The following is a 27,400-nucleotide window of genomic DNA, read 5'->3' as shown; positions in this document are numbered from 1 at the left end:
ACACACACTCAGCTTCCCCCATCCTTAAAGGGTAGGGAGCCAGGGTGGGCTTCATATGGGCTGACCTGCTACCAGTCAGCCTGTCTACTGTGAAGTGGAGTCCAAGAGGTTCCTGTCCCCTCTAGTCACACGGCCACCCTGCCCAGACTGAGCCTCCCCTGCTTCCCCGTAGAGCGGCAGGCCCGGGTGCGGAGTGGAGGCCCTTGGTGCCCATCAGTCCCCCTCCCACAGGAGAACAGTCACCACCACACTGAGAATTTATCATAGAATAGATTTATTTACCTGAAACCATGTCTGTGCGACGCTCATTGTTACCAGCACAGAAAGAAACAAACTGATCTCTATTTACAGTCTAAAGTCAAACATGCGCAGTGATAAATTGACATTTAGCATTTTATTAAGATAAATGCATCACAATATTTGTATTGCACCAACATCTGTCTACTGCTTCTGATTTCATTAAATAAGTTAATTTAATACAGTGCGAAATAGCTGTCTGCACACTCAGAAAATAACTGAAAATGAACTGGAGGCCTACATTTTAACCATTCAACACCTGTAGTGTTTTTAATGAATTTATAAATAAGCAAACTGTACAGGGCCAATTAAAAAGTAGCATGTTCCAATGTCACTGGAGAGGGATCTGGCTACTTACAACCGAAGGCATGCATTACAATTGAATACTGTACATTTATATAAGCTATGACATTTTGCAGAGAAATGTGGCGACTTGGCTGACGGCTTCCAAGTTCTTAGATAAGGTTACAGAGCCTCATTCCTCTTGCAGCAAAGAAACCAAACTTCTCTGGAGAGGCTTTCTGATTAAGCTAAATTGTACATCTATAATCATTATTTTGATTTAAAAGCTAACAACCCCATTGGTAATACACATTTCCTCCACATAACACAGAGTTGGGAACTTTTTTACTTTTCTTTTTCCCCAACATCAATCATGCACAGGGTTGGTAGATGTGTTGCTAAAAACGCACATGCACGCAACCGAACACCCTTACATTTCTGCAAAATGGTTTAGGAAGCGGTTACTCCAGTATTGCTGAAAAGGAAAGAGAGAGGAAATCAGCTTCATGAAATACAGAGAGGAAACGTTAGAATACCTATTTAAATAGATGAAGATCAACAGCGACAGATGAAAAGGAACATTCAGCTTGATCTTTTCAAGGTTTCAAGACCAGCATTTCTGATTTACTGTCCCTGAGGTGCCGCCCACACAGGGTAGCATCTAGAAGCACTGGCTCAGTGACACAGACTCCTCGTGTTGTCTGGCTACAGAATAAAGGCTCTGGAGGAAAACCCCATGAGGCAGACACAATCGTTGCAGCTGTGAAAGCAGCGAGACAGGCAAGAGGACAAGGTCTTGGTTAGTGGTGCAGAGGGTGAGGTTGATGGAGAAGTGAGCAGCCAGTAGCAGCACAGTCTTCCTGTCCCTGCCCTGTGGGCACCCGGCTTCTGGCTGCTCGCCTGCCTTGCCTAGCCCTGGAGAGGAAACTCCTCCGCATCATTCTCCTCAGTAAAGGAGGGTGAAGCCTCCCCTTCTTGCTAACTGCAGCGGGTGTTTGGACAATTTGGTGGTTACAGTCACAGGGCAACTGCTGGCTCTGCTCACAGGCACTGCAGACGTGGTATGCTCTGGCCCTGGACAGTGGCTAGATGCTTGGTGAGCTAGCTGATCTTGTGGTCTCAGGTCTTAGGTCTGCCCACCTCAGTCAGGGCTGAAGCTCCAGTCCGAGGGGATGTGGGAGCAGCTGTTGAGGGAAGTCGGCCAGATGCCCTGCTTGCCTGGGAGCTCACTGAGCTCAAGGGACAGCTTCCTCCAGAATGGATCATCTGCATTCTGCAGAGTGGTGTCCCAGTTAGGGTATGTATGATTGTTGGTCTTCTGGGCAAAGCTCAGAGAGGCCAAGGGAGGCACGGGGTGGCAACAAGTGACACTGATGGCTGGGCCTTCAGCCACCTGCCCATCAGGAAAGAATGTGGAAGTAAGTTTCAGGCAAGAGCCGCCTGACAGCAGGCACATTGCGGGGCTGGGCAGCTGCTGCCTCACTGTTAGGTGAGGGCCTGAGGCCAGGGATGTGCCGAGACCACGGTGCTGGACCTGGTCTTTATGGGTTGACCTAACTGAGGAGGAGATGCTGAAGTGTTTTCACCCAGCAAAGCCTTCAGTGAAATGGAGCAAGTGGCCCTGCTCAAAACAGCAGTGGGCCTAACCCACTCCCAGCTGTCTGGACCAAGGGAAGTGGGTCCCTCCATGGGCTCCTCTGTGGGCTGGAGGGGTCTGAAGCTGAGAAACCATGAAGCTAACTAGGGGCTGTGCGACAGCAGGCCACACACTACTCAACTTTTTTTGTAAAGGCCACTAAGTCAAGGAACTGAGTCAGGAAAAGCTGTGAGTTTTGTTTGCACGGAATAGCAATAGTGCAGCACTGAAGTCAGTTTGCAGCCCAGAGACGCACTCCTTGCATTTGGCCCATTCAACCCATTTCTTGTTACACCTCATGATGCTCAAACTGGCAAAATTTACCCCCTGCCCCAAATGTTCCCTGCTGGGCAAAGCAGCCTCGGAGGCTTCACAGTAAGGCTGATTTTCTTTTTGACAGGGCCTCACTCTGTTGCCCAGGCTGGTTTGAGTACCTGGGCTCAAGCAATCCTTCTGCTGTGGCCTCCAAAGGGCTGAGACTTACTTACAGGCATGAGCCACCACGCCCAACCACGGACTGTGCTTTTAAGAGTCGGTCTCCAGGTTCCACCTCCATCCCTTGAACGTGGGCCCTCTGAACTCAGCAGCACCTTGTCCTGCTTGATGCCTCCTAACCCTCCCCAAACTCCAACCATCTGCATTACATGTACTGGCCATCCCAGTAACCAGAGCCTAAGTACATTTTCAAGAATATAGTCGAGGCCTCACACCCTGGCTAAGGAGTAAGCTGGTTTTTGGGCTGTGCAGAGCCACGTCCTACTAACTGTGCTTTAACATTCCCTGCAGAGCTAAGTCTTAGCCACAAAGGACAAGACCAAGCAAGGGGGGGTGGGGGAGTGGGGAAGTGGCCAATTTAAGACGAACCTATCGATACCCAGAGTTCACTGGTTCAGTTACTTGCTTTCACTAGTTTTTAGCTTTTTAATAAATAAGTAGCAATGTTCTGGGATGACTCCTGGCAGCTGCGAACCCTCATTTTAGCAATACAGTCTGCACAGCTCCTTCAGCCTGTTGGTCTGGCTGAAATGCCTCTCTCCCCACTCTGGCTTTTGTCTGGCTTGGGCCCTCCTGGTCATCTTGTCCTAGGCAGCCTGTGGAGGTCTATGAAAGCCACACCTCCAGCCAGCTGATGCCGCGCCCGAGTCACATGGCAGGCGCCACAGGCAACCCCGGTGCTCACAGGGCATCAGGGAGCACAGCAGCGTCTGCCATGGAGGTGGCTTATAAGTTAGTGACATACAGTTATCTCACTTGGTGGCAGTCACCTTTAGGCTAAAGCATCCAAATCCCAGGAAGAAAATACTCACGTTAGTTGATGGATGTTGGAAGGCATTGGAGGAAAACACCACAGTTAGGACTGTTAATGACTTACACACTGTTGGTGAGACTCATCTCGAACATGCGCAAACATTGATCGTAGTAACGGTGGTGGTGGTTAGTGCCACATTCAAATAAAAATAGTTCTATACAATATGTTCATTTGGTCATGTGCTATTTACAGATTTTACAAAACACACACATACACACACACATACACACACACATACACACTTGCCCTTATGTTCTCTATACCAGGCCAGCAGAAACTTGCATAAAATGTACATCACAGATGACAATTAGTGCCTGTACATTAAGAATACAATTCCTATGACTACCTACACAGCAGAGCAGGAGCCTTCTTCCCCTCAAGCAGAGTACAACTAAAGTTCTGAGCTAAGAACTGGAGAGAAAGTTGGACATGTCTGTTAGTCCCAGGTAAGCCACTTAAGAGTTAAAGACAAGACAGTTATTTTTCTCTGTCCATTTAAAATGTTTTATTTTTTTAAAACTAGATGACGTGCCACTGAAATAGGCAATGTTGGCAAAACAATGTCTGTTACAATAAAATACATTAGACATTTAAATAAATAACCTTAAAAACTATGTGAAGGGACATAAACCCAGTCGATTGAATCTGGAACAATGTTTTCTGCACAAGCGAGTACAGGCATACCTCTCGTTAAAACTGATGTAAACAGAACGAACCATCACAATCCTAAAGAAGAAGCCAAGCGGGGCGGGGGTAAGGTGGGGAGAGGTGGGGTGGGGTGGGGTGAACGGAGGCCAAAGTGGGTGAGGGAAGTAGCAAACCAAAACAATACTGACTGAGGTAGCAAGACTCTGCTCAGTGCAGAAAAATTGGCTTATGAATAAAAATTAGACTGTGATATCAAATTAAATCCAGATCATCATGCAAAAGACACAATACATGCTATTTAGTTTTAGAAAAAAAACCACACACATTCATTTCCTAAAATCTGCTGCCAATTAATTTGCTGACAATGTCTGCTGGCTCAACTATTTTTTTTATACAAGGATGAGTATTAAACAGAACACTGTACATGCTTTTTCATCTACAAAAAAATATTTGCATAAAATAGTGTTAGTTCTCTGTACATGTCAATGGACACTTTAATTATGTGTATAAAAAAGGAAAATCTTGCCCCACTGGAGTCAGAAAAAGCAAAACAAAATCTAGAGTATGAAACCTCCATCACCAGCCAGTATGTTCATGTGAAAATTCAGCAGAAATAGACAGTTGCTTTAAACAATAAAAAAATTAATTGATTAAGTTAAACATCTTCTTTATGGAAAACTGTCAGTCAAGACCAGAACATATCGCTAAAGTTAGTGTCTGTGCTATAGACCCAGATCACCAGGGGCATTATGAGCAGCACAAACGGCCAGGAAATCCCATCGGTGCATGCCGAGAACGAGCAGGATTTGGTGGCAGGCTGCACACACTCTTTACCAGGTTCCAGGTAGTTGCGGGCCACAAACTTGAGCGTCTCGTCCATGAGAATCACGGGCAAGGAGATTTTCAGCACCATCAGCCACTGGGTCACGTTCAGCGGTGTGATCTGGAAGATGAGCTGACACACAGAGAAGACGTGTCACGCCTCCAGCCTCCCCTGGAAGGAGGTGGCTGGTCCCCAGCCCAAGCCCCACCCAACCACTTACTGGCAAGGGTTCGACATAGAGGATCAGGAAGTGGAGTGACATGGACAGGCAGATGGAGCCCACGAGCCAGATGTTCTCCCAGGGGGGCATCCTCAGCAAGGACTGGTTTTCGGACAAGCTGCAGAGCAAGGAGAGGTGGGGAAACGCACCCCCAAGGCAAGGCACGTGTCACAGTGGCAGTAAGACCCTGTTGGACTACACTTCAGTAAGGCGGCTGTTAATGTGGCACCATCCGCTGACCTACCTCCACTTTCTACAGTGGCAAAGTTGAAGAGAATGTCCTAATGCAGGACAAACTGTGAATTCCGTATCTATGTTTTGGCATAGCAGACCCCATCTTAGTGGGTTCAAAGCTGTTCCCAATTGCCCTGGAGACTTGGGCTATTTAGACATTTCCATTTTTGTCACGGGCTTAATTGGATGGTACCATTTGTCTGTGTGAAAGGGTGAGGTTCCTTCCCTGTGGGTGCTGGCATACAGGGGTACCAAAGTTCCTATTTTTGTCCCCCACGGTTTCTTTTAAGGAAGAGCTCCTAAGAAACACAGGGCTAAGCACTCCCACTACTTCCTGGAGGTGACGACAGCTCATGCTTTTAAAACTGGTATTGCCTGTTCTCCTTTCTTTTGGGAAGGGAAGAATTGTCCTGTGATCCTCAATCAACCGTGACTACACACAATTCCCCGGTGCCCTGGCAGTCAGCATGCTCGCCTCAGCCTGCCGTGAAGGTGCACTAACCTGTTGAGGGCGTTACACATTTCTATAGTTACTAGAACAGAGAGCGCCATTGTCATCGGGTATGGGGATTCAAAGATTGCACAATCCACGCCTTCAAAGTCCGGGTTGTCCTCTTTACACTGTAGGAAATGACTCTGCAAGAAAATCCAATCAAATTCCTATCAGCCCAGTATATTTCCCAAGTCCAGGCTCCAACCCCATACCAAGCCTAGCACAGACCAGCCTGAATGCAGAGCCAGCCAAGAGGTTTACCCCAATTTCTCGGAGAAGCCCTGGTCCTTCAGAATCATCTTAGATGTAACTGTTTATCGTTTGAGTCTTAAGATGATTTGATAGATACCGAAACCACAGAAAGGTCAAGGCCTCACAACACTTCTCATGTAAGGTACAGAAAGAAAGGTGACTGAGTACCAGCTGGTAGAAGGACACTCTTGGACCACCGTCAGCAGCAATGAACCACCATGCAGCAGCACCCACGGTAGCAGCGCCGACGTAACCTGGGAACAAACACAGTGATGCTGATGTACTTGCCTCTGCAGGGTTCGCTGCCACCGAGGCCATGCAGGCCAATCCCCACAAGGACGAAGATCAAAGACATGGGACAGTGATGGTAACCGGGGCCTGTGGTGCTACCACCACCTGCTCACGCCTGGTAGCCAGAGCAACTAGACCCTGGTTTCTGAAGGACAGGGGTGTTTCTAGAACAGAACTGGATAACTTTTCCTCCAGAATGTGTGAGAAAAAGCACTTGCTCCATCCTGTGCCAACCTTTCCCCTTGCCGTGCCTTCTCCCCTCAGTGGGTAGTACTTCAAGGCTGCAAGTGTGTGTGTACTCCATGTAAGGCTGCACAGTTTGAGGGACTAGATTACACCAGGACTTTTGGACAAACTATTGCTGCCTAGTTGTACACAGATTTATTTGCTCCATTAGAGGCCCAGCAGCAGTTTTCTAGGGAAATGCTGTCAGGAGCTAGGGTGGAACACTGAGCAGCATGGCCCTGCCCTCAGCAGCTTCTGGGATTCCCCCCAGTATTAGCTTTGAGTTCAGGAAGTTTATTGCAAAGAAGCAACAAGGTGCAGCAGAGAATACACAGAATTCAGACGAGGCAAATATCCCCATGTGGTAGCATCAAAAACAACAAGTGCATATACCCACTAACCCACGAATTACAGTGGAGCATGAAGGCCGCTGGCTGCAAGGATGAGGCACTACACATGTCCGGATATGGAAGGATCTGACAAGCAGGAAGAAGGCAAGACAAGGGTCAACATGCAGGTGTGCACAGCATGCTGGAATCTCTCCGGAAGGGCACAGGGTACATGAGCACCTCAACGCCAGAGGGAAGTGACTGGCCCAAACCCTTTCCATTCTATGCCATTGTGTGCTTTTTGAATTTGAAGTCATGTGAATATATTATGAAAACACAATGCCTTCCTATGGGACCCAGGGAAGTGATTTCACCTCACTTTCCCAATCTATGAAATGGGGAAGAACCCGGGGTGAGGAAGATGAGGGCTAAAGAGATGATTTATATATAAAAGGGACCAGCCACTGCGCAACCCTTCTCTTATGGAAACAGGGACTAAATTTTATATCTTGGTGACAATTATCTATTTAAATCCCACCTATGAACTCTTGGAAGGCAGAACCTAGCGTGAATCATTCTTATCCCTTTGCACACAGGGCTAAATCTGAAAACCCTGATGTTTAATTGCTCATTCAGAAAAGCCCAAGTAAGGGCAGGATGCTAAAACTGGAACTAACTGTGAAAGGACTTTGGTAAATTGGGTGTATAGTTCATCGAACTGTAAGAGGGCATCTCTGTCTTTTGCTACCCTATACGGGGATAGAAGAAAAAATACGCTTTTAAGGGATGAATTTACAAAATTTCAGCTCACAAACATTTTGTTTAAAAATCAGTAATATAAAAAAATTGTACTCACAGCCAATAGCCAAGTAACGGAAAAAGAGCCACCCGCTGATCAATGGTTCCTTTGGGTTCCGGGGAGGTTTATTCATGATGTCCAGATCAGGAGGGTTGAACCCCAGTGCAGTGGCAGGCAGGCCATCTGTCACCAGATTGACCCAGAGCAGCTGAACAGGAATCAAAGCCTCGGGAAATCCAAGGGCTGCTGTCAGGAAAATACTGTTTCCAATCAAGAAAAGAAGACAAAGAGAGCCCAAATGACTTCTGGCCACTATTTAAAGAGCATCATCACCCCGCCCTCCTCCAGAAAAATAAATGACAACAACTTCAGGTAATCTGTAAAATACTTATACCCAATTTTGAATTAAAGCTCAATTTTACTTAGTTTATTACTTAAATTCAGATGACTGAGGCCAGGTGCGGTGGCTTATGCCTGTAATCCCAGCACTTTGGGAAGCCAAGGTGGGCAGACTGGCTGAGCTCAGCAGTTAAGAGACCAGCCTGGGCAACATGGTGAAACCTCATTTCTACTAAAACACAAAAAAATGGCAGGGAGTGGTGGCGCATGCCTGTAATCCCAGCTGTTCGGGAGGCTTGAACCCAGGAGGTGGAGGGGACAGTGAGCTGAGATCGTGCCACTGCCTGAAGCCTGGGCGACAGCGAGACTGTCTCAAAAAAATAAATAAAAATAAAAAAATTATTAAGCTGACTGAGATACAGCCAACTTTTGGAGGGCAAGAATTTCACGTGACTACCTGGTTAATGTTAGCTCAGTTTCATGTTAAAGAGGATTCTTTGCACATTGGGGCAGCTGCAGACAACCCTCCCGAGGGCTGAAGCACCACTGCTTCCATAAGGCATTTCTGTCTTGCCCACTCGCCTCTTCCAACTCAGGCACAAAGACCAAAGCTGCTGCAATCTGGAGAGCAAACTGCGAGAACTGGGCTCCATGACCCATTTAGATAAAGGCGTACAGTAAGTGATGCTGTCACAGAGACCTACCAGACAACTTCCCCGACGTTGGACGAGATGAGGTAGCGGATGAACTGTTTCATGTTGTTGTAGATTGCCCGCCCCTCCTCAACGGCAGCCACAATCGTGGAGAAGTTGTCATCTGCCAGGACCATCTCAGAGGCGGTTTTAGCCACCGCAGTGCCAGAGCCCATAGCAATGCCAATCTCGGCTTTCTTCAGAGCAGGAGCATCGTTCACGCCATCGCCAGTCTGAAAGGGAAAGCAATGGTTGGGTCAGCCAACTGGCATGCCACATTCATACCCCTAGGCAAAAGCCCACTGAATGGGAAGCAGGAGGAAAATGAATAGAGCCATAGGTCTCTTGGCAAAGAGTTTTAGAATTTTTGCTTCATAAGCTGGTGTCACAAAACACATTTTACCTAGGAAATGTAAAATTACCAAATAAGTTTACCGAAGTGGGACAAAGGGGACTTCAAATTTATCTGCATTATCTTACTAAAAACAAAAACACAACCTATGTGGCAGTCAAGAGGAAGCACTTGTATCCACATGGATAAATTTCAAGTAGAAAGATGCAGATTGCAAAAATATGCAAATTTTTATTTTTCTGAGATGGAGTCCCGCTCTGTCGCTCAGGCTGTAGTGCAGTGGCGCAGTCTCGGCTCACTGCACGCCTCCTGGGTTCAAGCGATTCTCCTGCCTCAATCTCCCGAGTAGCTGGGATTACAGGCGCCCACCACCACACCCAGCAATTTTTTGTATTTTTAGTACAGACGGGGTTTCACCATGTTGGCCAGTCTGGTCTTGAACTCCTGACCCTAAGTGATTCACCTGCCTCGGCCTCCCAAGTGTTGGGGTTATAGGCATGAGCCACTGCACTCGGCCAAAAAATATGCCTTCAAAAGCATGCAAAAATAATACTGTCTACAGACACAAAAACAGCACTCCCATGTTTTTAATATTTTTGCTAAATTCCAACTTCAGTTACCTCTGGGGGAGAGGAGAGTACACTTATAGTATGTTTCAAAACTAAGATTTTTTTTAAAAGAGAAGAAAGTAAATTTAACATAATGTATGTGGGTGAAAATCAGGTGAGGGGAAGAATACTGGAAATGCTTCATCAATAGCCAGCTCTTAAAGAACTTAAAAGCAGGGTGATCCAAACAACTGACTGATTACATCCTCAATTTTCAGAAAACTTACAATAAAAACACGTCTCATTTAAAAAAGAGACTAGATCACCAGACTGTTCCTCTGGGACTGATCTGGAAGGCCCTTCTGGGTTTTAAACGACTCTAGGATCTTCCCTGCAAGTAGCACACAACATGCCAACCACTGAGTCACCGAATTCTAGAGAAAAGACCCAAATCATGACAAATTCCAAATTAGGGAGCTATGACAAAAAAATTCAGTGGTCAAAATTAGAGGCTACTATGTGCTTGTGTAGCCTGAGTCACCTGTAAATGTTCAAACATGCTCACCATAGCTGTAATCTCATCAAAAGACTGAAGAAATTCTACGATTTTAGACTTGTGGGAGGGTTCAACTCGAGCAAAACAGCGGGCGTTCAGGCAGGCGTCTCGCTGGGCGGAGGGGTTGAGTTCATCAAACTCCCGGCCTGTGAAAGCTTTTGACGTCACGTCCTCATCCTGCCCGAAGATGCCGATGCGGCGACAGATGGCCACAGCAGTGCCCTTGTTGTCCCCAGTGATCATGATGACCCGGATGCCTGCTTGCCGGCACAGCTTCACGGAGGAGGCCACCTCGATTCTCGGAGGATCCAGCATGCCCACGCAGCCAACGAAGGTCAGATTGGTCTAAAATAAGAGCATCACTTTAAATAAAAGTGGCAAGTTCTAGTTTTTGTCCCCTAGTTTGAAAAATGCCCAGTTAAACATTGAGACAGGTTTCTGCATTTTTTTTCTTTTTTTTTTTTTTTTGAGGCGGAGTTTCGCTCTTGTTGCCCAGGCTGGAGTGCCATGGCGCAATCTCAGCTCACTGCGACCTCCGCCTCCCAGGTTCAAGAGACTCTTCTGCCTCAGCCTCCAGGGTAGCTGGGACTACAGGTATGCGCCACCACACCTGGCTAATTTTGTATTTTTAGTAGAGATGTGGTTTCTCCATGTTGGTCAGGCTGGTCTCAAACCCCCAACCCCAGGTAATCTGCCAGCCTCGGCCTCCCAAAGTGCTGAGATTACAGGCATTTGAGCCACCGTGCCTGGCGGTTTCTGCATTTTCTTATGAGAAAAAAAATACCACTACACCCGTTATCAAACCATTCTTTAACTCTTGTGCTATTCTGAGCCCACAGTACCCAAAGCTTCTTCATTTTGTTCATAGCTTTAGGATGTCACATCCTTGATATAAAAGAATTCTACTCTGAGTAGAAAAGTGGAAGTAATCTCCAACTTGGATCTTTTGACCTTCAGTAACTAATGAATATTCTAGAAATATCACCAATTTAAAAAAAATCATGATTTAGATGAGCTGCAAAATGGGGTTTACAAGCTTAAGCTCATCTTGATTATTCTACTTTGAAAATATTCTACTTTGAAAATAACACTTTTATGAAATTATTAACTATGTATGTTTGAAGCAGCAATCTAAATTTTAAGGGTGACACAGCTGGCAGGCAGAAAAACAAATAACCACACCTCTTTCTTGGCAAAAGTGAGAACTGTTTGACCTTTTGCTTGAAGGAGTACTGTTTAAACACAATGAATCGTGCAGGGTGTGGACAAAGAAACTTTTCATTAGCTAACCTCATATTTAATAAAGTTGGCAGAGTCCTCAAGGTGCATTTCTTCTCTTCTCAGTGGGTTGTCATGAGTGGCCAGGGCCAGGCATCGCAGTGTGTCGCTGCCACTACCCCACTCTCGAATGACAGACATGATCTTCTGTTTGACTCCAGAGGTCATAGGAACCTTAGTACTTCCAACTCGAATGTGGGTGCACCTGTCAATGACACCTTCAGGAGCACCCTGGAAATGTTACAGATTTAGATAAACAATTTTGTTTTATTGGTTCACCGGGATCTTAACCCTGGTAAGAACATCTCAATTGCAATCTGCCATACTTGCCTTCACAAACATCTTGCTCATTGATGTCCTGCTTGGTTTATTTGGTGTACAGTAAACCGACATTGACTTTCTGTCACGTGAAAACTCTAGAGTGAATTCCTTTTTCATCAGCTGTTTAATGACCTACAAAGGGAACAAATATGGATACTACTGGGTGGCAATTTCTGAACTTTTTTACCTAACAAGCAGTAAGCACCTATTACATGACAGATGCTAGGAATATAGCAATAAACAAAACAGACAAGTTTTTGCCCTCATGAAACTTGTCCCCTATTTTGGGAGAGACAGACTAACATGCAAAAGTAACACAAGTGCTATAGAGAAAAAGGGAAGGGGGATAGAAAATATGTATACATACATATCATACTGTTACATAAAGTGGCCAGAAGGCGGTGACATTTGAATAAAGATGGCCCCATGGGGCCTGAAAAGATGTGTGTGAACCCAGTGGGTGGTGGTGAAGACCCACCAGGCAGAGAACGGAAGTGCAACCTGGCAAGTCCTGGAATTGCCAACGTGGCTGGAATAGAGTTTACATGAGCAAAAGGTGAGACAGGTAATGGCAGAGGATGGTAGAAGCAGGTCATTAAGACCTCGAAAGTCATTATGGGGCATTTGGCTTTTAAGACAAGTAAAACAGAAGACAACAGAGGGTCTCAAGCTCTAGTTGCCAAGAATTGGCTGAAGGTGGTCGGGTGCAGTGGATCACCTGAGGTCAGCAGTTCATGACCAGCCTGGCCAACATGGTGAAACCCTGTCTACAAAAATTAGCTAGGTGTGGTGGCAGGCACCTGTAATCCCAGCTACTCAGGAGGCCGAGGCAGGAGAACTGCTTAAAGCCAGGGGGGCAGAGATTCCAGTGAGATGAGATTGCGCCACTTCACTCCACCCTGGACGAAAGAGCAAACTCCGTCTCAAAAAACAAAAGCATTGGCTGAAGGGAGACAAGGAATACCATTCAGTATAATGACACTGACTTAAACTAGGGAACGTTGGAGGTGAAGAGATGGCCCCAAGCAGAGCTGTCCACCAGAACTCTGTGAAAGATGGCAATGCTCTGTGGCCACTGTTCATGTGGCTGTTACACGTGATGGATAAGCACTTTAAGTGAATATGGCTAGGGCATCTAAGGAAGTGTTTTTAGGTATTCTAAGTAGTTTTAGATAGCTAGTGGCTACTGATTATAGTAATGAGACCAGAAGAGATCATGGGAGTAACTATAGACAGAAATGGCTGAGGACTATGGAGCCTTCACCTCCTGGTGCTTTGTGAAAGACCCAGCTACAAAGACCTCGAATGAGAGGCCAGGGAGGGAGAGCAAGTATGGGATCGTGGAAGCCAAGTGAAGAGGTGCTTCAAAGAGGGAGCGAGTGACAGCACCAACAAAATAGGTAAGATGAAGACTGAGAATAAACCTTTGGCTTTATATCGTTACCTACAACTAAAGATACCCCTTCTCTTCCAGTTTTTGTACTTTTCTTGCCTATTACACAGACCAGGAATGCCAGTATAATACTGCATAGAAATGGTGAGAATTCTGTTATGTTAGCATGGTCTCTGTGTAAACACACTGTCAGCGTTAAAGACACGCTTTTATAGTCTTAGTTTGGTGTGATAGATGGGTTTCATCATATGCACCTACTGAGGTGACCTTATTGTTTTTTCCACCTTAATTTGGTTAATGTGGTGAGTTAATTATATTTGCTCCCACTGACACACATTTAAAAATCATCATAGAAATCCCCAAGAACATCAGCATCTAACCTAGGAAGCTACAGGAGGACTGAAGGCTGATGAACTGACTAGATGGGGCTCAGGGCCCTGCAGCGATCCTGCTGGCCTGCCAGCCACTGAACCGTCTCAGGCAGCAAAGGAATGGGTATGAGTGCTACGCTGGATTCTGTATCATCTCAATCACACGTGTGTTTAGTTTCAATTAAGCATTTGCGCCAATGGCACTGGGATGACTAAAGGAACATGCAATGATTCTGAGGAAGGCGTGGACCTACCCAGGTAAGAGGTCTTGGGCTGGGAGTGGGGGAGGGAAATCCCTTTCAGTACTAGGCTGGCCAAGAACCACGGACCTCACCAAACAAGCCATGGGGCCAAAACGCTGGACCTGCTCTCTCTGCTTCTAAACTACACATGGGTTCCTGCTGTCTCAAGTGGAAAGGGAGGCAAAGAGCTTGTGTTTGGAACTCCTTAGTGAATGAGCAGCATGACAGCTGTTTCCGATCCCTTGGCCAAGGGATGTGAAAAAGATGGGACAAGGGAGCTCTGGAGCAGGGAGACACAAGGATGACAGCATTGCCCGTACTTGTGTGGTCACTGGCTAGTGAGCCAGTGCTGGTTCAGCCCCATTACATGACTTGTTTCCCATCACTCAGCAGGAGTAGTCAGAGGTCTAGAATCAAACGACTCAAACCCTCAATCTGTGAAGCTGTTTTCAGGCTGCCTCAGATTTTTAGTTACACCAACTAATAGATCACAGGCAGCGTGGCTCTGCCAGGATCCACCTCCTTGCTTACTGGCAGAGTGAATAAGCCTGGACTGCTTCCGGTTCATGGAAGACACATGGGTAGAGGGAAGAAGCCAAAGGAGTGGTCCAAGGCCTTCATGGCTTTGAGACTGCTATTTGTGAATTGTGCATCAGTTTACTGAAAAGGAATCTATATTACAGCTGAGACAGTCTCAATTCCAGTGTGAGTTTTGTTTTCTCAGGACAGTATAAAGGAGACAAAATGCTGCCTCACACTAACCAGAAGACCATGCCACACAGGTCATGGAAGGGCTCGGTGTCCCTAACTGCAGGCTGGACATGATGGTCTAGAACTTTTCACCCTGAGATTTTGTGTGGTCACTAAAATGCCTGATATTTGAGGTTATTAAGAAAACAGGTATACTGCTCCCTCCCAACTCAGGCTGTACTACCCCCCAATGACACAATGCCTCCTCATTTACCCTTATTATCCAGGAAGGGATGAAAGGGCTTATGACATACAAAAAGCATTAAACGTGGTGACAACTAATCATTTTGCTAAATGAGGCTTGCCTTTATACAGCTGTGTATGACAACTAGAAAAGGCTGAGTTTTACCTCTCTCCTCCCCTAGACCTGTTCCTTCAGGCAGGCAGAACCTCTCCCCTTCCCATCGCTCCTTATTCTACCAGGGAACCCTAAGTTACAACAATGTCCTATGAAGAGGCTGCAAAAGTACTGACTGGCAGCCCCATGGTGATGACAGACAGGTAGGTCTGATGCTAAAAAGAGGTATGTTCAGCAGAACCCAATTCCATAGGAATCCAAGCTCCACAGCTAGGAGACAGTGGGCACTGAGGATGAGGCTGTTTGTAGGCAAATGGTCTGGTGGACCTATTAGAGGACCATGTGGCTGTGCAGACCCTGGACTGCAGATAGAGGGTATTCACTCTAAGATAGTGTAGGAGGGCTCTTGCCCAACAAGCAATCACCCTGTCTGCCATATAAAAGGAGCAGCTGCTGCTGCTGCCACACAGCTCAGGAATGATGTTTCCTGGGTGGTGGTTTGTGGGGGCAGGAACCAGACATAGACTTTGAGAGCCTGACTTACGTCCCTAAGCTCCTTCTGCTCCTCCCTGGCTGCTTTGAGGGCATCACACTCCTTCCTCCAATACAATCAGCTTCCGCAGTTCCCATTCTTGAGCTGCTTCTGTAGCTTGCTGCTTCTCTCCCACCTGTCCTTGGCACCCACGTGACTGACTGACCCACACAGACTTTGTGTATTGCAACATCTTATCTGCATATCACTTCTCATCCAAGCAATCATCTACCACTTTGGCCAGGATAAGATAAAGGGAGTTATCCTTCAAGTTTAGCCACTTCAGGCCTTAATTTTTTTTTGAGATGGGGTCTGACTCTGTTGCCCAGGCTGAAGTGCAGTGATGCTGCAACCTAAACTCTAGGCCTCAAGTGACTCTCCCGCCTCAGCTTCCCAAAGTGTTGGGATTACAGGTGTGAGCCACTGCGCCTGGTCCACTTCAAGTTCTTAAAGCTGAGCCAAGTGACAGGCAGGGGGACCAGTCTTTTGAGGAGACCCAGGTGCTAGAGACTCAATGGATGGCCATTGTTCACCAGCAGCCGTTGCAAAGTGTTTCTACTGAGGTCTAGGCTCCCCGGGCTTGTGAGGCCACAGAAATCTAAGGGCAGTACTGCAGGACAGGTCCAGTATGGTGGTCTTGGCAGGAGGGAGCAGCAGCTCTTTGAGAGGAACCTCACTCAGGTCCAACTCACTGTGGAGACTCCCCATCCTTGCTACTGGCCCTTGTCATAGTGATGCTGGTCGAATGAGCCCTGTCTCAAAGACTCTGACGGGCAGAAAAAGGCTCAGAGGCCACTTATTTGTTCAGTGTATACATGGACAATGTCGGTGCCCTCTGCCACTGCCACTGCCACCACCATCACCACATTGACCTTTGGTATTTGGTTATGCTAGTCTCATCAAATGAGTTAAGAAATGTTTGATGCCCAGGCGCGGTGGCTCATGCCTGTAATCCCAGCACTTTGGGAGGCCGAGGTGGGCGGATCACCTGAGGTCAGGAGTTCGAGACCAGCCTGGCTAGCATGGTGAAACCCCTTTCTACTAAAAATACAAAAAATTAGCCGGGCGTGGTGGCGTGTGCCTGTAATCCCAGCTACTAGGGAGGCTAAGGCAGGAGAATTGCTTGAACCCGGGAGGTGGAGGTTGCAGTGAGCCAAGATCGTGCCATGGCACTCCAATCTGGTGACAGAGAGAAACTGTCTCAAAAAAAAAAAAAAAAAAGGTTTAATTGAACAGGAAAAGAAAGTGTGGTAGCTGACAGGGGAAATAAGGTCAAAGGAAAGTTTCAAGATAGACACTATTATTTCCCCCTATGCTGAAGAACATCTAGTAGAGATGGAAATCAATAATGCAGCAAAGATGTTGGGAGGAGGTGGCTTCTGCTAGGAGCAAGAACACTGTTCACAGCACTATGGGGGAAGGCAGCCCCTGTGGGCACAGAGGGTCGCTCAAGGAAATTAGCTATTGATTGCTTTTATTTTCTTGGTCAAATACACAGGAAGAGCATCTTACCTGAGAGTGAATATGGGGAAGGAAATACTGTAAGTTTGAGGAGATAAGGTATAATTAGTTTTCTAAGAGAGTAGGACAGTGCAGACACTAAGTATATATAGTACGACAGATAAGCAGCATGAACAATAAACCAGGTTCAAATACTCACTGAGTTGCAGGCATTTGCACGTTCTATTTTAGAAAGACCCTTCAATTCGGTATCAAATACATTCATCTTCTCTACTAGGCAAGTGAGAGCAGTCTCTGTAGCTTCTCCAACTTTTTCATACACACCCTTTGCCTGTATTGGTTAAAGGCACAGAAAGTAGAAAAAAGGGAGAAGTACACAGATAAATTTATCTTTAATATTTTTTTTCCACAAAAGCACAATCTGTCCTCTATTACAACATTGTAAGGCCATTTTTATCCTCCTCTGAAACAGGTGACCCAGATAATTAAAAACATACTCAAAGTACAGGTGTGCATGTGATCTTATTCTAATAAGTAGGTTTTTCATTTCCCTTAAATATAAGATGACATCAGACACAGTATTTATTATTTCACCCAAACATAAGAAGCCACTGATCACACTATTAATTCAAAGAGTGCCTTCACATAATAATGTAATTCCATGTCACTGCTTATCATTCTGAAGAGTTCACATTCTGTCTCTGACAGGGACTAGCTTACCTTTGAGACAGAAACTATATCCTTTGCTTTCAGGAAAGCATTTTCTATCCTGGGTTTTATTCATTTATAGTAAGTATGCTATCAACAGATAAGAACATCACATATACTACAACTTTAAGTTAACTAACTGCAATGCTCAGTCACAGAGGATATGTGAAAGGCTCTCAGCTTTCTTTGGTGAGGTCATGCTGGCCCCACCATAAGGTTCTGAATGGAAGGGGGAAACAAAATCAGGCACCCTTGACTTTCAAAAGGGAGGAAGGCAGGCTAGACTTTCATTCCACCCACCCCACCTTGAACTAGGAACAGCCATTTCTTCTAATTTATGAAGAGACTTACCTCATTGTAATCCAAAGCAGAGTCATTACAAAGAGCACAAATTGTTGCTAATTCTACCAGACCATCATACTGGTGACATTTCACTGGTTTATCATCTTTATGCCTGCCCAAAGAGAAAACACTCTTAGAGCAGGGTATGGTCGCCACTATTGATTCCTCCCGCCCCCTGCCCCCTGCAATTGTTTAATAATGAAAACAGAATTTCTGGGACAACATACTGTAAAAAATTCCAAACAATTTGATGCCAGAGCCAATATTAGACAAAAACAAAAGAGAGAATGCATCTCTGATATCAGAAATCAATCAGTAAAAAGACCAGAAATTCTTAATTCAATTCTTCCACCACTGGCAACAGTGAATAACAAACACAAATCCCTCTTGAAAGTTTGGAGCCCAGAAGATGCAAAAAGATGACTGGATTATAACCTTTGGTTCATCTTTCAAAGTTTTTGTTTCAAAAACATTTACTACTTTAGTAATAAGTGTTGACTTGAGCCACATTCAGAAAGCTGTCTTAACTTTGTAGACATGCTGCAAATCAATACAAATACTAAACTGCCACACCAGATCCTTTAAATGAGGAGGAGGGTTACTCACACTTCTCCAATAGGTGCATAAGTTGATCCAGTTATGGTAAACTCATTAAGGGAACAAGTATCACCTTCCACTCTGTCCAGAATGAACATCTGTAGGGGGAGAGCGCATCAGAGTATTTAAAAGGGATTTTTAAAAAATACTACACAAATAAACTACCTTTGTTAGCTTAGGACAAAGGCAAACAACCTTTTTCATTTACGAAAACAACTTTAATAAAACTCACTGAGGCTCACTCAGCATCAGCAGTACTGTCCCTTACCCTAACTAGCTTAATTATATTAGACTGCTTCGCCCATCACACCCCCGACCAATCGAACAGTATGAAAAACAGCATCACTGAGGTGCTGAATGAATGAGCAGCAGTGGCACCAAAGACACAACAACCCACACAAAACCCAAGTTATGAGGACTCCCGGTCAGCAAAAGGTCAGTTCCAGAGACAAGTTACTCTTTAGATTGCTCAGAATCCCAAATTTCAAATGGCTGGCTGTGAGAGTGGTATTAGGTAGTCCTGCCTTAGAGCTAAGCACAAAAGCTTGGGAAGAATAAACTCACATTTCAGAGTTGCATAAACATTTCCCGAGTAAAATAAGACAAACTGCTTCTCTGCTCCTTCCCACTTATTTTTATTGTGGCAATAGCTCATGTTCTATGAAGCTGCATAACTATATGTATACAGTAAGGAGCCCGCAGAGCTGAATGAATTGATGTTCCCTAGACAATACAGATGGAAGCATGCTTAGGAAAGGATTAATTTTATTTTTTAAAGCGACATAAGCTATTTTCTTAAAGATAATTTTTCCACTGCTTGATTTGCATTCACAAATTATAATTCAGAAGCCCAGTTTGGAAAAGTAAGATTTAGGCTTGTGTTTTCATTGCAAATGAAAACTTGTAAAACCTCCTCTAGGGGGTCAGCCCCCCGCCCGGCCAGCCGCCCTGTCCGGGAGGTGAGGGGTGCCTCTGCCCGGCCGCCCCTACCGGGAAGTGAGGAGCCCCTCTGCCCAGCCAGCCGCCCCGTCCGGGAGGGAGGTGGGGGGGTCAGCCCCCCGCCGGGCCAGCTGCCCCGTCGGGGAAGTGAGGGGCGCCTCTGCCCGGCCGCCCCTACTGGGAAGTGAGGAGCTCCTCTGCCCGGCCAGCCGCCCCATCCGGGAGGGAGATGGGGGGGTCAGCCCCCCCGCCCGGCCAGCCGCCCCGTCCGGGAGGGAGGTGGGGGGGGTCAGCCCCCCGCCCGGCCAGCCGCCCCGTCCGGGACGGAGGTGGGGGGGTCAGCCCCCCGCCCGGCCAGCCGTCCGGGAGGTGAGGGGTGCCTCTGCCCGGCCGCCCCTACCGGCAAGTGAGGAGCCCCTCTGCCCGGCCAGCCGCCCCGTCCGGGAGGGAGGTGGAGGGGTCAGCCCCCCGCCGGGCCAGCCGCCCCGTCGGGGAAGTGAGGGGCGCCTCTGCCCGGCCGCCCCTACTGGGAAGTGAGGAGCCCCTCTGCCCAGCCAGCCGCCCTGTCCGGGAGGGAGGTGGGGGGTCAGCTCCCCGCCCGGCCAGCCGCCCCGTCCGGGAGGTGAGGGGCGCTTCTGCCCGGCCGCCCCTACTGGGAAGTGAGGAGCTCCTCTGCCCGGCCACCACCCCATCTGGGAGGTGTACTCAACAGCTCATTGAGAACGGGCCATGAAGACAATGGTGGTTTTGTGGAATAGAAAGGGGGGAAAGGTGGGGAAAAGATTGAGAAATCGGATGGTTGCCGTGTCTGTGTAGAAAGAGGTAGACATGGGAGACTTTTCATTTTGTTCTGTACTAAGAAAAACTCTTCTGCCTTGGGATCCTGTTGATCTGTGACCTTACCCCCAACCCTGTGCTCTTTGAAACATGTGCTGTATCCACTCAGGGTTGAATGGATTAAGGGCGGTACAAGATGTGCTTTGTTAAACAGAGGCTTGAAGGCAGCATGTTCGTTAAGAGTCATCACCACTCCCTAATCTCAAGTACCTAGGGACACAAACACTGCGGAAGGCCGCAGGGTCCTCTGCCTAGGAAAACCAGAGAACTTTGTTCACTTGTTTATCTGCTGACCTTCCCTCCACTATTGTCCTATGACCCTGCCAAATCCCCCTCTGCGAGAAACACCCAAGAATGATCAATAAAAAAGAAAAAAAAAAAAAAAAACCTCCTCTAAAAAGAAAAAATTACAGAAAGTGATGTCACAACTATATTTTCTCGTGCTTTCTCTGAAATATGAGCAATTAATAATCTGATCAAATCATTCTCTAAGGGGAATTTAAAAAATGTAAAACTCAAGTTAAACAGGCCACGTTGAGCTGGGCACGGTGGCTCACGCCTATAATCCCAGCACTTTGAGAGGCCAAGGTGAGTAGATCATGAGGACAGGAGCTCAAGATCAGCCTGGCAAAGATGGTGAAACCCGTCTCTACTAAAAATATAACAAATTAGCCGGGCGTGGTGGTGGGCACCTGTAATCCCAGCTACTCGGGAGGTTGAGGGAGAGAAGTGCTTGAACCCGGGAGGCAGAGGTTGCAGTGGGCTGAGATTGCGCCACTGCACTCTAGCCTGGGCGACAGAGCAAAACTCCGTAATAACAGCAACAACAAAGCTATGTTGTGTTTTAAAAACACATCTTTTCAGAGCAATTCATCTCACATTCAATAAGGAAATTAGTTAATCTTTATTTTAAAATAACTTTTTTTTTTTTTTGAGGTGGAGTTTCACTCTGTCGCCTAGGCTGGGTGGACTGCAATGGCACGACTCGGCTCACTGCAACCTCCGCCTCCCGGGTTCAAGTGATTCTCCTGCCTCAGCCTCCCAAAGAAATTATAGGCGCCTGCCAACATGCCCAGCTAATTTTTGTAATATTAGTAGAGACGAGGTTTCACCATGTTGGTCAGGCTGGTCTCGAACTCCTGACCTCAGGTGATCCGCCCGCCTCGGCCTCCCAAAGTGCTGAAATAACAGGCGTGAACCACTGTGCCCAGCCAAAAATGTGAAATTCTTTTGAGTCTATACCAAAGCCCAAAATATTCTAAAAGACATTCAGAATCTGAATCTACATTAGCTAAATCTAAATGTACTTAGACATTTTTGACTGTGAGCAAGTCAACCATTTAGGATATGCAGGATGAAAATCTTCCTAAGTCAAGGGCAGTTATGCAATACCACTGCAAGAAGCCTCCTGCAGAATACCAATTAGCACCAGCTTCCTGTTGTGAGGTAGAGCTTCACTCAGAACAGGCAGGCTTTTTCTTTATTATAAGAAAACATTTTAAGCCAAGCCATTCAAGGGAGAAAAGAACAAAAAAAAATTTATAGTGAACTGGGAAACTGAAATTTTAAAAATTACAATTTTACACATGGCTTACTTTCACGGACATAAAGACTATTCTGAGGAATTAAAGCTTTCAGGCTAAGTGAGACACAAAATAGTAAATAAGAAAATTCCCTTTCTCTTCCTGAAACAACCAGTATGACAAAACTGACTTTTAGCCAATTCATCCAACCTTTTGGTTCCAAAAAATAAGAACTTAAGTAGCTCAAACACCTTAATATCCTGGAGAAACCTAAGACAAACCTAGAAGCTTTCCACTTTGAAAGTTGGAACACCCCAGTTCTGTCAATTCTAAATGTGGGTTTGGACTTCACAAGGAGCTTGCGGGGGAGGGAGAACCTGTATCTAAAAAATCATCATGAACTTAAAATTGGCAAGATAAAAATTCACAGGGCTTAACTGATTATAAAACAATTTCCGATGTTAAAAATAATTATCTAAAACCTGACGAAAAGGCCAAGATAACTACATCCTTTCAATATCATACAGAAGCATTATTTAACAAGCCCATTCTAGGAAAATGTAACACTGTGTTATTAAATAAATGCTCATGTTATATGAGGTTTCCCTGTAAGACATTAGTTTTGTAATCTAACCTAGCAATCCCTATTCTAATATTCTAATATTGAACACTTCCTCAAATACAGATTCCCTTGCTAATTAATGAGCCGAATAAAATATGTGACATATGTCTACTCTGTATGAGTCATGTGTACCTTTTGGAATAGACTTGTACCAAGTTGTTTAAGCAAAACCTAAGGAAAGTGAATTATACAAAATAATCCAGCTGTATAATTATTGCATTATTTATTCAGTTGTTACTTTTCTAACAGCAGGTTTAAATTATTTATTTTATCAAATGATGGTCAAAAAATATAGGATGGCCGGGCGCGGGGGCTCACGCCTATAATCCCAGCACTTTGGGAGGCCAAAAGCGGGTGGATCACTTGAGGTCGGGAGTTCGAGACCAGCCTGACCAACATGGAGAAACCCTATCTCTACTAAAAATACAAAAAATTAGCCGGGCGTGGGGGCGCATGCCTGTAATCCCAGCTACTTGGGAGGCTGAAGCAGGAGAATTGCTTGAACCCAGAAGGCGGAGGTTGTAGTGAGCTGAGATCGGGCCATTGCACTACAGCCTGGGCAACAAGAGCGAAACTCCATCTCAAAACAAGAACAAACAAACAAAAATATATATGATGAATACACAGAATAAAGCAAGTTAAAAGCAATTTTAGTCAGCCCTCTGTACCTGTGGGTTCCACATCCACGGTCAACTAAACAGCAGATGGAAAAAATAACTGCATCTGTACTGAACATGTACATTTTTTTCTTGTCATTATTCCCTAAACAACACAGGTTAACTAGCCCTAAACAACACAGGTTAACTAGCCCTAAACAACACAGTTTAACTATTTACACATCATTTATAATATTACGTTAGGTATTGTAAGTAATCTGGAGATGTTTTCAAGTATACTGGAGGATGAACAAGGTTATATGCCAGTACTGAACCATTTCATTTCAGAGACTTGAGCATCTGCAGAGTTTGGTATCTGAGGGAGGTCCTGGAACCAATCTCCAATGAATACAGAGAGATGACTATCTACTTTTTGAGAAAAAGCATGCTTCATTCAACATGTGATACAAAAACCAATTAGGACTTCAGGTAGGGAGGTTAACTAGCAGCTTTCTCTAGAACTTGTCTGTTAACATACACCTAGAGACAGAGGATCAGGAAAATTAGAAAGGAGGCTGATTGTGGTGGTTCATGCTTGTAATCCCAGCTCTTTGGGAGGCCAAGGCAGGAGGATCACTTGAGCCCAGGAATTCAAGACCAGCCTGGTGACATAGTGAGAACCTGCCTCTACAAAAAAAAAAAAAAAAAAAAACTAGTGGGGCATGGTGGCATGCACTTGTGGTTGCAGCTACTTGTGAGGCTGGGGTGGGAGGACTTGAGCCTGGGAGGTTGAGGCTGTAAGTGAGCCACAGCTGTGTCACTGCACACTAGCCTGGGCAACAGAATGAGACCTTGTCTTTTTTCTTTTCTTTTCTTTGAGATGGAGTCTTGCTTGTCGCCCAGAATTGAGAGCAGTGGTGTGATCTTGGCTCACTGCAACCTCCGCTGCCCAGGTTCAAGCAATTCTTCTGTCTCAGCCTCTAAGTAGCTGGGACTACAGGTGCACGCCACCACTCAGCTAATTTTTGTCTTTTCGGTAGAGACAGGGTTTCACCATATTGGTCAGGTTGGTCTCAAACTTCTGACCTCAGGTGATCCACCCGCCTCGGCCTCTCAAAGTGCTGGGATTACAGGCGTGAGCCACTGCGCCCAGGCTTTTTTTTTTTTAAATTAAAGGAAAATATAATTTCTCTAATTCTCTTACATCTAATACAAGTATATCAGCCATACAGATATCCTGTATTTTGTGAAAGTTTTAGGAATTAAATGATTAGATCCTCTCAAATATTAGAAATTAAGCTCGGGCTATACATACAGCCCACAGAAATGTATGAAATTACAAATCAAAAGTTTTGATGGCATGAAGGCATATTGGTAGGATGAACAAAGAACCACGACACGGAATATTCTAAATTACTCCTCTTACCCTGCAGACTGACATCTGGTTTGTTGTAAGTGTACCAGTCTTGTCCGAGCAGATAACAGAAGTACAACCAAGGGTTTCCACAGACGGGAGGCTTCGAACAATGGCATTTTTCTTTGCCATTCTGCGAGTTCCAAGAGCCAGGCAGGTGGTGATGACTGCAGGCAGACCTTCAGGAATGGCTGCTACAGCCAGGGCCACTGCAATTTTAAAGTAGTAAATAGCACCTCTGATCCAGGACCCTCCATGAACCGGGTCATTGAAGTGCCCAATATTTATGATCCAGACTGCAATGCAAATAAGGGAGATGACTTTGGAAAGCTGTTCCCCAAATTCATCTAGTTTTTGCTGAAGGGGTGTTCTCTCCTGTTCTGTTGCCACCATTTCATCCCGGATCTTGCCAATTTCGGTGTTAACTCCAGTTGCTACCACCACTCCCATAGCTTTCCCAGCAGCAATGTTTGTACCCTAGGACAGAAGTAGAGAACTGGTCACAAGATGAATACCACATCCCAACTTAAATACCGACGCTGGTTTTTGACTAGGGCACCCAGATTCTCTACACATTCTACTAGGTCTTCCACTGGCTACTGTTCAAGCAACCAGCCATACAACTGTGACAACAAGCAATGCTCCATGTGCTACTTACTTATGCCAGGCAGCTCTGTACTGACCCACCTAGATTTCTATTTGAGCCCGGCTTGCAGACCATCTTCAAGCAGTGCTCTTAACCCCTCTGTGTTCCCAATTTTTCAAACTCATATAGTTCAACTCTAAGCATTCTCCACTTCTGGCTCCAACAACTCAAGGCCCCTACTTTTCTCACTGTAATAGGAACGGCAACTAGCCCCATGGGCTATCTTGACAACCCCTACTCATGTGACAGGGTCCAAAAACCAAAGAAATCAAGTGTGAGCAGTCTCTCCCATGCCACTTTAATTCCTAGTGTTATAAGAGAAGGACATGGCTTCACTATTTTCAGGGTACCTCTATTTACTTACTATGGGTAGTAGTCAGGTTCTCATACAAACCCACAAATGTCCCCAACTTAAAATCATTTCCTCACTATTCAAAGAATTTTTCACATCAATAGAAAAAGTGAAATAGTAAAATGAACATTCATATACTTTGCACCTAGACTCACCATTATTAATGGTTTGCCATGTTTGCTTTCTCTCTAAACACGCACCTTTTTATTGTGAACCACATACAAATAGCAGCTGTCATCTACATCATTTTGAAAATACTCTTTATTGGCTAAAGCTTTTCCAAACAAATCTACTTTTCAACTATGTTTGCAGGTAAGAGTTTGAAGATGTATGAGCTAGTCATTATTTTTTGGTCCCCCAAAACTTGCCAATTAAAAGACATCTAAGTCACACGTTATGTTACTGCCATATTCTGACACCTAAGACTGACCATGAAAAGTGTGATTATCCTTTAGAATGATAGCCAGTGATGGTTGGCAGTGAAAAACATAACATTTGATTAGGCTTTGGAAATGTCTGTAAATAAAAACACATTTCATAAAGTACTCACAGAAAACAGCATGTTCTTTTTATCTTGGTTGACAGCTCGTGGGTCAGGGACGGGATCAGTGTGCTTGATGACAGAGACAGATTCACCTAAGCGGGTTGTGAGACAGAAAAAACAGATCTCTGCCACACCACAAACCACACCAAAAACCTAGAACCTCTCATTCATGCCCACCCATTACCACTCTTGGGATACTGTCAGTGTGAGAAAAGGTTGGCAAAAGGCCCAGTTCATTCAAAGGAGGTAAGCTGGGAAAATTTAGTAATGGAAATTAATACCAGAACAAAGGGTGTCAGGATAAAAATCAACACAATTCCAAAATAAAAAAGTGAATTTTCAAGTAGAATCCCCATTGATTATTTTCTGGAGTAACTATTCAAATTAATTTATTTTTCAGTAATCATTTCATACTCTGATACTGTGACTGTATTATTTACATATATTTGTTGTATACTTTAATAAATACTTTAACATATATACTCATACTTTTTTTTTTTCGAGACAGAGGTCTTGCTCTATCACCCGGGCTGGTGCAATGGCACCATCACAACTCACTACAGCCTCAACTTCCTGGGCTCAAGCAATCTTCCCAACTTGGCTTCCTGAATAGCTGGGATTACAGGCACCCAATACCACGCCGGGTTAATTTTTTTGGTATTTTTTTGTAGAGATGAGGTTTTACCATGTTGCCCAGGGTGGTCTCCAACTCGTGGACTCAAACAATTTGCTCATCTTGTCCTCCTCAAAGTGCTGGAATTACAGGTGTGGGCCACCACATCTGGCTATACTCTGGAGTAGCAATTAGCAAGTGTACTGGAAAGATCGCATGGTAAATAAAGAACTACTTTTTTTTTTTTTTTTTTGAGACGGAGTCTTGCTTTGTTGCCCAGGCTGGAGTCCAGTGGCACAATCTTGGCTTACTGAAACCTCTGCCTCCCGGGCAATTTTCCAGCCTCAGCCTCCCAAGTAGCTGGGATTATAGGCATGTGCCACCATGCCCAGCTAATTTTTGTATTTTTAGTAGAGACAGGTTTTGCTATGTTGGCCAAGGCTGGTCTCAAACTCCTGACCTGAGGTGATCCCCCCACCTCGGCCTCCCAAAGTGCTGGGATTACAGGCATGAGACACCATGCCCGGCTGATTTCAATTTAAAAATCATGTCATAGATATATAATTAGGGTCAATCTGAGTAAAATATGTTTCTAAATGTTACTTTAAGTTACAGGTAGCAAACTTCACTCTCAATATTTGACCAAAAAAATTGGTTCCACAAGTTAGCCAAAAACTACATTATGATTTCTTAATG

The 27,400-nt window shown here is 45.3% G+C and overlaps 1 protein-coding gene across 5 annotated transcripts in view; it reads right to left on the bottom strand.

Annotated features, from left to right (window-relative positions):
- Positions 1-257: 257 nt before the first annotated feature.
- Positions 258-27,400, bottom strand: part of ATP2A2 (ATPase sarcoplasmic/endoplasmic reticulum Ca2+ transporting 2) — a 69,607-nt gene continuing 42,464 nt past the window's right edge. For 2 of the 5 annotated variants that reach the window (XM_054663521.2, XM_054663522.2), the window contains 14 exons: positions 26,098-26,183; positions 24,562-25,026; positions 18,628-18,716; positions 18,031-18,133; positions 17,171-17,302; positions 11,934-12,056; positions 11,616-11,834; positions 10,335-10,670; positions 8,882-9,102; positions 7,896-8,098; positions 6,363-6,448; positions 5,952-6,085; positions 5,216-5,333; positions 4,005-5,127 (listed from right to left, as the gene is read on the bottom strand). In XM_054663521.2, the coding sequence (XP_054519496.1) occupies positions 4,858-5,127; positions 5,216-5,333; positions 5,952-6,085; positions 6,363-6,448; positions 7,896-8,098; positions 8,882-9,102; positions 10,335-10,670; positions 11,616-11,834; positions 11,934-12,056; positions 17,171-17,302; positions 18,031-18,133; positions 18,628-18,716; positions 24,562-25,026; positions 26,098-26,183 (2,585 nt within the window). In that variant the 3' untranslated portion in view covers positions 4,005-4,857. Of the gene's footprint in view, positions 1,055-3,522; positions 3,936-4,004; positions 5,128-5,215; positions 5,334-5,951; positions 6,086-6,362; positions 6,449-7,895; positions 8,099-8,881; positions 9,103-10,334; positions 10,671-11,615; positions 11,835-11,933; positions 12,057-17,170; positions 17,303-18,030; positions 18,134-18,627; positions 18,717-24,561; positions 25,027-26,097; positions 26,184-27,400 lie in introns of those variants that run through there. The other 3 variants (XR_010147763.1, XM_016924181.3, XM_001141455.6) reach the window with 3 other exon arrangements.

The sequence above is a fragment of the Pan troglodytes genome, chromosome 10 (genome assembly GCF_028858775.2).
Source record: "Pan troglodytes isolate AG18354 chromosome 10, NHGRI_mPanTro3-v2.0_pri, whole genome shotgun sequence".
Classification (NCBI taxonomy): Eukaryota; Metazoa; Chordata; class Mammalia; order Primates; family Hominidae; genus Pan; species Pan troglodytes.
The sequence above is the reverse complement of the archived record's forward strand: the minus strand, read 5'-3'. Positions and strand labels throughout refer to the sequence as shown.